This window comes from Vipera ursinii (genome assembly GCF_947247035.1).
Source record: "Vipera ursinii genome assembly, chromosome: 2".
NCBI classification, from domain to species: Eukaryota; Metazoa; Chordata; class Lepidosauria; order Squamata; family Viperidae; genus Vipera; species Vipera ursinii.
In genome coordinates this window covers 145025599-145037730 of record NC_139513.1, presented here as the reverse complement: position 1 = coordinate 145037730, position 12132 = coordinate 145025599, and the positions used below count along the sequence as shown (strand labels likewise).

General features: G+C 42.3%; 1 protein-coding gene across 5 annotated transcripts in view; it reads right to left on the bottom strand.

Moving 5' to 3' along the window:
• Positions 1 to 6084: 6084 nt before the first annotated feature.
• The window catches only part of ITGA7 (integrin subunit alpha 7), a 73601-nt gene continuing 67553 nt past the window's right edge, over positions 6085 to 12132 (bottom strand). For 3 of the 5 annotated variants that reach the window (XM_083355474.1, XM_083355475.1, XM_083355477.1), the window contains one exon: positions 6085 to 8312. In XM_083355474.1, the coding sequence (XP_083211600.1) occupies positions 8133 to 8312 (180 nt within the window). In that variant the 3' untranslated portion in view covers positions 6085 to 8132. The remainder of the gene's footprint in view (positions 8313 to 12132) is intronic. The other 2 variants (XM_083355478.1, XM_083355476.1) reach the window with 2 other exon arrangements.

Sequence of the window (12132 nt, the reverse complement as noted above, 5' to 3'; positions counted from 1 at the left end):
TGATTCTGAGTTACATTCATTTTATGTCAAGTGTTATAAAATCCTGTGTTAAAAGTTTGGGACACTGCAATTCATCCAGAGATTACAAGTAGCTGTCCTTTGGCCTGGGAGCAGTCTTCATGGTGTGGTAATTTGGGTACCATCTCAGTCTTAAAATGCCTTGGGTCAGTCTTTTTTCTTAATTATTGATTAATTAATTTAGAATTGATCTTGATTAAAAAAGAATACCATGGTACTGTATAGCAGTTAGAGATGGTAGCGAAGATATTGATTCCACAGCAAGAACAGAAATGTTCCTGCCGTTTGTGGTGTTGTTAATGAAAAGCGGGTATAATTTATTATGAGTAAGAGTTATAATCTCTAATTCACTGCAGATGTGCACCACACCAGCTGGTTTATATGCCAAGACTGAAAATGTTAATCAATCTGATTTGAATGCCTATTGCAATTTCTTAAATATAAAATGTGTTATATTCATTCCTTTTTGTATATGCAATATCATTTTGGCTGATCATATGATTTAGGTCTTAATTATTGGCTAACATATGTAAGATTACTTCGCTGAACAATTATAAATATGCAGTGTGCATGTTGGAACCTTTTAAAGGGATTTTAAAATAATTTTATTTCATCTTTTCTCTTTATAATAAGCTGGGCAATTCATAAAAATAGATTTTGTTTATGCCTTGTCCATGTAATGCTAAGAATTAGTCTTTATTTCTTCACATCATCCTATAGGACTGCTGCTATTAAATCTCCTTCAAAATTTGCAGCTTTTGTTAAACTATTATTACAGTCTTCTTTTGCTAGAGTTTTCTCAATATTGAAGTCAGCTAATTTAGAAAAAGCAGCTATGGAAAAAACCTATTTTTGCACTAAGTTGCCATAGGTTTTTTTTTTAGACATCTGGATTTTTAATTATAGCCAGATCTACACTCTGTAAAGGGGCCTGGTATTCATTGACTCATCTATTCATGAGAAATAAAGCATTTTACTTATTTTTCTTGAAATTGGGGGCTGAGGTTTAATCCTGTGGTAACTGCCAGGGTTAATGTGCAAACTAAGTTAAAGCAACTGTAGGAGTGATAGTTTGTCTTCAACTAAAGGAATCAGCTGGCATTACAAAAATTATATGAACCTAATTTATAAGAACAAGCTGTGGATTCTATATCCCTGAACTGTGCATCTGCTATGCCATCAGAGCTGGAATATTATACTGATGATGTTGCATATCCTAAAGCATCAACAATGAGCTTGTCAACAGTTTCCCTTCCTGTGCCATAATAGTAAAAGAGAAGTGCACTTGATAAATTTGAAAAGAAATCTATTGCTATCACCAAAATAGATACAATATATCTTTATATATTATATTAGCCTAGCTGTGAAGACACTGAAGGTTGGCAGTTTGAGACCCAAGCACCACATGATGCTTCCATCCCTGCCCAGTTCCTGCCCACCTAGCAGTTTGAAAGCATATGCAAGTAGATTAATAGGTACCATTTCAGTGGGAAGGTAACAGCGCTCCATGCACCTTGGCGTACAGGCCACATGACCATGGAAGCGTGTTTGGAAAACACTGGCTCCCTCGGCTAGGAAACAGAGATAAGGCCCACCCCTAGAGTTGGACACGACTGGACCGGGGTAACTTTTACCTTAATCTTTTTTACCTTTGCTCTACATGCATGTACATTGCATCTGCCTTTCAGCTTTATTTCACAGTTGCTATTTAGAACCAGATAGCTTTAGAAAACCAATTCCTCATGTGTCATGCCAAAGCTGCTTATTCTTGCAGCTGCTGTCAAAATCACCTTTTGATTTGTAAGAGACAGTCCTGAAAGAACTCTAGTCTAGAAGGTACAGTAGAAGTTGGACTTGGAAATAGCCATCCCACCACTCCTAGTGGATTTGTCTCCTTGTTCTGTGCCTGCTTCTCTTTTGATGATTGAGGAAGACTAAAAGTCCCACAAATGTGAAAAATGTATGTGGAGTTCTTACTGCTCTCTGAGCTTGGTTGTTTGCTTGCAGACATTTCATTGCCCAACTAACACCATCAGGGCAGTGATCATCAGACTCATACTGACCATAACCTAGTTGGGTAATGAAAAGTCTGCAAGCAAACAAGGGAGCAGTTCAACCCCAAGTACAGAGAGTTTCTGTTACTAGAAAAACATATGTATCTGGTACATTCTCCTCCCTACAGAGGATATTTGTCTCTCACAGGAACAGATCTATCAACAGCTCCAGTAAAGACCTAGTTTGCTCATCATCTAAGCCAGGGGTAGGCAACCTTGGCTCTTTTATGACTCGTGGACTTCAACTCCCAGAATTCCTGAGCCAGCCACGCTGAGGAAAAAGGGAGAGGTTTCCAAGCTGAGCCATGCTGGCTCAGGAATTCTGGGAGTTGAAGTCCACGAGTCATAAAAGAGCTAAGGTTGCCTACCCCTGATCTAAGCCTTGTTTACACATGGTTTATTAAAATAACTGGCTCATGTAAAATGCTTTGCTGCAGTTTATAAAACATAATGGCTGCACAACATAATGAACCAAAAGCAAGCAGTAAACAATATTTACTGCATGTTTTCACAAAGGCAATAGATTCTATAGGGTAAAATGCTTATTAGTGATTCTCAAAGCGTAGTCCTTAGACTACCGGTGCTGTGCCTCAGTTTTCCCACATTCACTGACCAGAACCTGTTCCTGACCAGCAGCCTCCTATTGCTGTCTCCTATTGAGACATACAGTATCTAAAACATAGCTTCAAAGGGCCTTTGAATAAGAATAGGAAGCATACACATATGGAGCTATAATCATTATTTTATTCTCCCAAATCATCAACTCCCATGCTTTTAGAAAGTCAAAATAATGGGAGGCAGTATTTAATTCAGAGATCCTCACATTTTTCTGAATCTAAAAAGTGGCCTGCCCTTTATTTTGCTAAGCACGGTTTTATATTGCAAGCAAACTTGTGTAAGCTTCATTGCTTGAGAGATTCCATAATACCCAGTGTACTTTTGTATATATTCAGGGATGGAAGAAATCCAGGTGGCTACATATGTCTGTGAAATGCAGGATGGAAGTGTTTCACATTAAACAAGCAGGACCACAAAGTCTCTAGAAGACTAAATTCTATGCCATAGCAGTGATGGATCTGAACATGATACAGGTGTACTTACTTCTTGCTGTGAATAAGTTTTTTAGCCTAAACATTTTGTATTTAAACAGTTTTCATTCCTTTTTTTTCTACTAAAATCTTTAATTCAAAAAATGAGGTTTAAGCCTGCTCTGTCATTCTTTTGATAAGGGATAGAATTGGACCACACAAAAAATATACTGCTCAAAAAAATAAAGGGAACACTTAACACAATGTACTGTATTTAATAGTAGGATGTCTTATCTTGTGTTCCCTTTATTTTTTTGAACAGTATACTTTGAAGATCATCTCTTTGCCCTATAGAGAAGGCACTTGAGCTGCTTTACAAACAACAGAGTGTTCTGAAGTTCTTAAACTACGTCTGAGACCAGGACTGGTGTTTTTAATAGCTGTAGGAGCCTGTCTCTCCAGCTGTCCAGTCCTAAATCCCTAAATTAATGTAGCTGCTTTATAACCATCTTGCTTCTCAGCCATATGCCACATACGTGATGCTAATAATGCCATAGCAACTCATTTTATTTAGGGCTAAGCACTGAAGTGCAGTTATTTATGAATATACCCCACTGATTTTAAGAGTATATAGACTTGCATGGTGTGATAGCTCGACAAGATGAACAGTAGGGAATCACACCCGCTCACTCGTTAAATTCTTATTTGCAACATCTTGAAATATTCCAAATAGATTATAGCTTCTTGATCTACTGTATGTTCAGGAATGTTTGTAACACTTCACAAAGTCTCAAAAAAAAAGAATCTGGGAGCACCTTTTTCATCTAACAAATTTTATGATATTTATTTTTAATAAAATTTGATAGTTGGAAAAGGTGCTACGAGACTGATTTCTTTTACTATCATAAACTGGTATGATTCCCTTCCTACGATGCTTACGTAACGAGATGTCTTTAGCACTGAAGTTTTTTTTAAAAAAATCTGCATTGTATTTATTTAAATCTAGGAAGCTTATTAGGCTGAGCGCTGCAAAGAGTTTGAAATTGGTTCTCTTCTCCCAAAATGTTTCCATGTGAATTATTCTCAGTGATCAGGTCATTTGCCTAATAGCGGATGTAAGGTTGAGAGCAGTGTCACTTTTTGCTATAAAAGTACTCAGCAGTTGCTCACTCCTTTGGTGAAACCAAAGTCAAAGCATATTTTATGTCCTCTGAACAACAGGATATTGTACTGAAATTTGGCACAACCAAAACCTTATTGTATATAGCATTCTTATGCTCGTTAGCATTTTCCTTAGATTTATCACTAGGGGTATCTAAATTAACTGGTATATGACAGATAGATATGGATTAGTTATTCCCATAAAGGATAAAAATGTAATTACAGACTTTCTAATTGCTAATACGGAAAAGAGATTAAAAAGCAATATTGGAAAACCCTTGTGGTCAATGTATTGTTCCCTTATTCCTGACTCAGGTTAGGCCAGTGGCGTAGCGTGGGTTGTCAGCACCCGGGGCAAGGCAACCGGAAGCGGAAATAGAGGGGCGGGCGGGCGGTGACGTCACGGCACTGCTGAAAAGACGCGCCCCGCAGCGGCGTAGACTTTCCAAGAAGAGTCTCGCGCATGCGGGATGCTTCTGGGTCCCTCTCGAGGGCAGCTGGGCGGGGCTCCGACCTGCAAGAGCCGCTGCATTCAAGCTCGCACGTGAGCCCCGCTAAATAAAGCCACGCATGCGCACGAAGCTAGGCCGGCCGGCCAGCGGGTCCGTCTTCGCTCGGCCAAACCTGCCAGGGCGCCTGCGGGGCGCTTGCGGTTGGCCTGAGCCTGGGCGGAGAGTTGGCCGCTTCTATTTATTTTATTCAGTTTATGTGGCCGCCCATCTCACCTGCCGGACTCATTTCGCTTTGCAAGAAAGAGCAGCTCGAGAGCGGAGCCAAGCCAACTCTGTGCAGCCCTTGGGGCTCCCTGAGCAGCTCAGTGCGAGCGCGCCCCCCCCAGATGTTGCGCCCGGTGCGGCCGGCCCCCCCTGCACCCCCCACGCTACGCCACTGGGTTAGGCATTTTGATTTTGCTGCCAACACTAACAGCAGATAAATGCTGGAGATCAAGACTTCATATATGAATTCTGAAAAATAAAGAGTTTCATTGAAAACTCTTGGAACATGTGGTGCATGGGTATATATATATATATATATATATATATATATATATATATATATATATATATATGTATATATATGTAAGTTAAATCCTTTGGAATCATTATCCTTCAGATAATAGTGGCATCTGCAGATTGTCAAATAGATGCAACCTTAATCAATCTGTTCCTGATGAAAATATGGGTTACTGCATCCCTCTCCTTCCCTTTAACGCTCATCTTTTCCAATGGAGAATGCTTCCTGATTTTTGCCAGACTGGATCTAAGTGTAGAAGTCACTTCTGCTGCAGGGCGACCCATGACCATACTGTATTGGAATTTTCTGAATTTGATTGTGGCTGAAGCCCTGGTTGCCACAACAATACATTTCATAGAACCTTAAAAACAGGTTTATTGGGGTATAATCTTTTGTTAATTGAATAGCATACTCCATAACTATTCAGTTGCCTACAGGATTATTGATGGGTTTTGCTCTACCCAACAATACAACTAGTGCTTCAGCAGTGAGTTTACTGGGTTTTATTGAAAGTTCTTGCTTTGGATCTCTGCAATTTGCCATATAGATGATTTGAGAAATGCTTCAAATTTTTGAAGCTCTTTTTTTTTGGTCACAGTTGTGTTCTGGTCACTGTTCCTATTAAACAAAGACTGGTTTCCATACAGTATATGTTTGTGCACAGCAGCTCTTACATTTCAGCTAATTTGTCTTTTAGGGAGAAAGTGAGGGTGAAACTTATTTCATATATACAAACCATAAAGGGTAATTCTGAAAGGAAATTGTCACAATTCTAGGAAGCAGTGTATAGGCACCCAGATGTTCTAAGACAGGCCAACAATGGTAACCCTCAGCCCTTTCAGGGCTTAAGTGATAAGACTCAATGTGCCAAAAATTAAATATGAGTATAGCAGTGAAAGAATTATAGGCATGACAACTAGGGAAAAAACTGGGGTACCTCCTTTGCTTGGTACCCTAAGCACATGTTATTTTCTTGAACGGTTCCTACAGGGCAGTAGGCACCTTCATTAAAAATTGTAAAGAGGAGCAAGTGTCAAAACTCATATCTCAGCATTACAATACAAATTGTATCCCTTATGTGTTTCTGTGTGACATCATGATGCAAGTCTGAAAGGGAAGAGCTTACATTATCCTATCATGATGCACGTTTCATCATTTTGATGTTGTGATTAGGAGCAAACATCATTAGAACAGAAACATGAGACGTATCTGAGATAATCCTATCAATAAAATCAAAGCTGACCTCAGAGCTTTTTTGTCCCCTGGATAGGAAACAATAGCTGCATTAAAAATATAAAACTAAAATAGATTTCTTAAAGCATTGTTTGTTAAACAAGCTACAGTAGCACTGTTTGCATATAATGCACAGCTACTGCATAACGGACTAGTTCACAAGTCATGTTAAACCAAAACCAAACCACACCAATTTAATGTTGTGAGCGAATGGTGACTTGGATAATAGAATGCCTCAGTGAAAAGTAGCCTCTAAAGACGTATCTGCCATGAAATTCATTAAATACGCACACTAGGATACTAAAGTAGTAAAGCCATTTAATAGTTTTGATGAGAAGCCAGCCTCTACCACATGCGGCATTTTTCTTTGGACTTTATTGTTTTTTGTGGCATGAAAATAGTTTTGCATCTCCATTAAGCATAAAGGCCAGTGTGGTTGAGCAGGCACAGTACTCGCTTGAATAGGGCTTTTATCTTTTGGGTATGACTTTCCTTTGAACTTGGTTAGTTTTGCTATTCAAAATGCAGCTGACCTTTCTGATAAGTATTGCTTGTCAGCTCTAGCCTCACAGTAAGCTGATGAGGTAGGTTGCTGTGTTCTGATGGGAGGAAAGGAAAGGAGAGGAGAGGAGGAAATCAATGGGTAGAGAGATGTGTGTATACCTGTGTTTGTTTATGACAGAGAAACAAGACAGACATCTGTTATGATTGGATAGGGATGGGCCTCAGGAAGCTTACCTTTTTTCAGGGAAGAAGACAAGCAACCAAGAGATATTTTAGTGTTGTCTTTAAACATAGTAACAAGAACCTTTGATATTGAAAGCATGTCCTATCATGTTCAACTGAATAGACTACCAGTGCTTCTAATATGAATTAAGATAATGAAAACTACAAAAGGTAGACAGCACTCATGCTCAGAAAAAGGCAGGTTTCTGTCACTCTTTCATCCTCTGCATACGCATACACCTGTGCACGCACACATAGATACAACCACACATACACCTATAGAAAGGCTTTGAGGCCCTGTATGCTGCTCAAGCAACCCGTGTTCAAAGGATCGGATCCTGCAGCATATCCACGCTGTTCTTGGAGTGGTGTCCCCGGCTGTAGAAAAACGGTACCGGTAAGCCGCTTCTGAAAATGTCGCCAAGAAAACCGCTGGGACTTGTCCCTAGACTAGAATCGAGGTTGACCCGATGGCCCATATGCCCAAAGGTAGATGCAGTTCCAGCTCTCGACATCAGGGTGCGCAGTTCATTGGTATTTTTGCCTTGCCTGATGACTGAGAGAATATTTCTTCAGACAGACACTGGCTCTTTTTTCTCATCAGATACTGCTCAGCTTTGCAAGAAAATTCAAAACCCCTGGAAGTAAAAACTCTTCAAATGTTGGGCCTCGTCAAATCCATCAGCACAACCTCCACTGTTAAACATCAGTCCCCCCAAGTGTCTGTTTTACCGCCCTCGAAAAGGTCATCCAGTGCCTGCACAACGTCTAGAGAGAAAAAGCACGCCAAGAGCACAGCTCCAGTGAGCTCGGCTGGTGCCACTCAAAGGTCCCTCCTTAATAAGCAGTCTCTCTTATCGACAGGAACTTGCAGGAAGAGGCCAGAGTAGAGAAATAATTAGGCTGAAACAGGAACATGGCCGTCACTGTCTCCACTCCAATTAGTGACCCAGTCTTTCCTGGTGATGGTGCCTGTCTTCTCCTCGTGGAAAAACTGGCGCTCCTGGCGGGGAATCTTGACTGCGTGGTACTGGGGTAGGTTGGCTTTCTCGTAGCGGGCACGCTTGAAGAAGCCAAGCTGGAAGAGAGGAAGTCATTTTGTGAATTCAGCGAAGTTAGCATTGCCCTCAATTACCACATGGATGCTAGAAGACAGGGGGGTTTCTTGAGTTCTGCAGTTAAGCCATAAGCTCCACCCATCGACTGCCATAGGTTAACTCCAGCACCTATTAATACTTCATCTAGTGGGATGGAAACCATGCATTTAGGACATAGAGCTTTTGGGACCCTCTAGTTGTGTGCGATTTCAATTGTCACAAACCTCCATCAACTTCCGGAAAAAAAATTCGGAGAACAAAAGTCCAAAAACTGGAGGGGGAAGTGGGTGTGTTATTTTAGTTTAGTTTAGTTTAGTTTTATTTGATTTCTATACCGCCCTTCTCCCTAGGGACTCAGGGCGGTTCACAGGGCATATATAAATAACAATACAAAAGTTAAAAGGAAATTAAACCAGTGCCCGATTAAAAACAACAATAATAAATACTAAAAATCAATTTAAAAACCCATATTCCCCCATCAGGCCAGACCAGCTAATTCAAATAAGTGGGTCTTCAGCCCGCGACGGAAGGATCGGAGGTCTGATGCCATCCGGAGCTCAACCGGCAGTTGGTTCCATAATGCTGGAGCACCCACAGAGAAGGCCCTCCCCCTGGGGGCCACCAGTCGACATTCCCTGACCAGAGGCACCCTGAGGAGGCCCTCTCTGTGGGCACGTACTGGGCGGAGGGAAGTTGACGCCGGCAGCAGGTGGTCCCCGAGGTAACCCGGACCCATGCCATGTAAGGACTTAAAGATCATGACTAGGACCTTGAACCTCACCCGGAAGACAACTGGTAGCCAATGCAGCTCGCGGAGCAAAGGTGTAACATGGGAGTACCGGGAAACTCCCAGGACAACTCTCGCGGCCGCATTCTGTACCAGTTGGAGCCTCCGAGTGGTCTTCAAGGGAAGCCCCATGTAGAGAGCGTTACAGTAGTCAAGGCGAGAGGTCACGAGTGCATGAGTGACCGTACACAGAGCATCCCGGTCCAGATAGGGCCGCAACTGGCGCACCAGGCGAACCTGGGCGAAAGCCCCCCTAGTCACGGCCACTATATGGTCTTCCAGAGTAAGCCATGAATCTAGGAGGACTCCCAAGTTGCGAGCCCTATCCACGGGGGGTAAAAGCTCACCCCCCATAGAAAGAGATGGAACATTTTGAATGTCCCGGGATGCCGGAATGTACAGCCACTCAGTCTTGTCAGGGTTGAGTTGAAGTCTGTTCCTCCCCATCCAGACCCGAACCGCCTCCAGGCAACGAGACATCACAGCGAGGGCATCACTGGGGTGGTTTGGGGTAGAAAAGAAAAGTTGGGTATCATCGGCGTATTGATGATACCAAACTCCAAAACCACGAATGATCTCACCCAGCGGTTTCATGTAGATGTTGAACAGGAGAGGCGAGAGAACCGACCCCTGAGGAACTCCACAAACGAGAGACCTAGGGGCCGATCTCTGCCCCCCTGCCAACACCGACTGCGAGCGTCCCAGGAGATAGGAGGAGAACCACTGAAGAACTGTGCCTCCCACTCCCAATCCCCTGAGACGCCGCAGCAAGATACCATGGTCGATGGTATCGAAAGCCGCCGAGAGGTCTAATAGGACTAGGACAGAGGAATATCCCCTATCCCGAGCCCTCCAGAGATCATTCACCAGAGCGACCAATGCCATCTCCGTGCTGTACCCGGGCCTGAAACCCGATTGGTAGGGGTCCAAATAATCCGCTTCATCCAGGACCAGAGGGAGCTGATGCGCCACCACACTCTCAACAACCTTCGCAAGAAAGCGAAGGTTGGAGACTGGACGAAAGTTGTTCAATACAGCTGGGTCCAAGGCAGGCTTCTTGAGGAGAGGTCTCACCACCGCCTCCTTCAAGACGGTGGGGAAATAACCCTCACTCAAAGAAGCAGATATAACCGCCTGGAGCCAGCCTCGTGTCCTCTCCCTAGCTGCATAAACCAGCCAGGAAGGGCACGGGTCCAATAAACATGTGGTAGAGCTCAGCCTCCCCATAATCCTGTCCACTTCATCAGGGGTCACAGCATAAGAAAAACAAGGAACAGATGTACAGTATGTTGTCCTGCCTTCACAAAAAAAAAAGGCAAGCTTTCATCAAAACAAGAAGAGGAAATGGACAAATATATATAGGCGCCTCATCTAAAAATAAGAGTACTTGCATTCTAACCTCAATCCTTCTAATAAATATTATTAGAGGGTTTTTTTTATCAGATTTCCAGTTTGGATTGCAAATAAAAAGAGGGTGACTTTAAGGGGTGAGGGTAGAAGGCTGATTTGTTATCAAGCTCTCTGACACATGTATAGAGACAGTAGGATTCATTCACCTTAAACTTAATGCCGCTGGGGGGGGGCGAAAGCCCAAATAAGCAGGCATATACATAGGATGAAGGCTATTGCTAAGCACATTGGTTTGTGCTTTAGATTGTAAGCCGCCCTGAGTCTTCAGAGAAGGGCGGGATATAAATGGTATTAAAATAAAATAAAAATAAATAAATAAACATGCTTTTCCAACGATATTCAGGTCTCCTCCTGTGTGCTCTCCTATCACACAACTAGATGCTGAATCCCATATCCCAGTTTTAGTATTTTGGCGTATACATCATTAATAACTAGAATTATGGGGAACTACATTTCTCCCCCCACATCCAACAGAGTCCCGTTGATCTTATGAAAAAAATCAGCCAGATCAAGCGCACATCATTTTATGGATGGTGGGAAGAATGCAGATAGAGCTGGATTGGATGAAAATTAAATTATTAAAGTTGCTCCCACCCACTGAAAACACGTGGAGGTGTCCTGATATGCTGTAAATGTTCCTAATGATCTTTCATCTTCTTTCTCACCTTGCCCTAACTCAAAATTTAAGGGGCCTTGGGTAAGATGCCATCAGAAGGCCTTGTATTGTGTCAGTACAGCTCTTCCTTGCTAAGGTTTACAGCTGCCCATTTGTTCTTTAAACCCATTCAGAAGGGTTTCAATTGAAGCCCCAGTCCATTATTTATTTATTTATTTATTTATTTATTTATTTATTTATTTATTTATTTATTTATTTAATTTGTATACCGCCCTTCTCCCGAAGGACTCAGGGCGGTGAACAGGGCAGTACATGTTAAAAGACAAAATACAAAAATTAAAAAGGATTAAACAGAATGCCCACAACTCTTACAATAGGTTAAAACACAATTAAAAGTAATAAAACCCAACCCCATCCCATCAGGCCAGGCCAGCTTGTTCAAAGAGATAAGTCTTTAGATCGCGCCGGAAGGAGCGCAGGTCGGGTGCCATCCGGAGCTCAACCGGAAGACGATTCCATAAATCCGGCGCGCCCACAGAGAACGCCTTAGTCCTACTCCCCATCTATCTAGCCCAAAAAAGTATATCCTTTAATGTGACTTGTGAACAAACAATGGAGTAATGTTAATGTTAGCACTGATTAACAACAAACAAACTATCAGGCAATAAACGATGCTCTAATCAAGGAACTACCAACTCAGACAAACAAGCAGTAGACAACAGCTCAGTCAAAGAACCACTAAGGAGAAAACATTGCCCCCGCCCCCACCCCCCACCCCCACTAACACTGTCACAGCAAGCTCCTGCATATAAAGAGAGGACGAAACCCACTCTCTTCCACACTGAAGATGTTAGCCAGGTAATGAAACGTCTGCACAAAAACAATCAAGCTGAGAGAGCACCAAGGACTCCACAATTCAACCCTGAGGTACAAATTGGGCACGTCTAATTTAATGAAAAGAAGGACTAGGGGTGACATACATATCTTG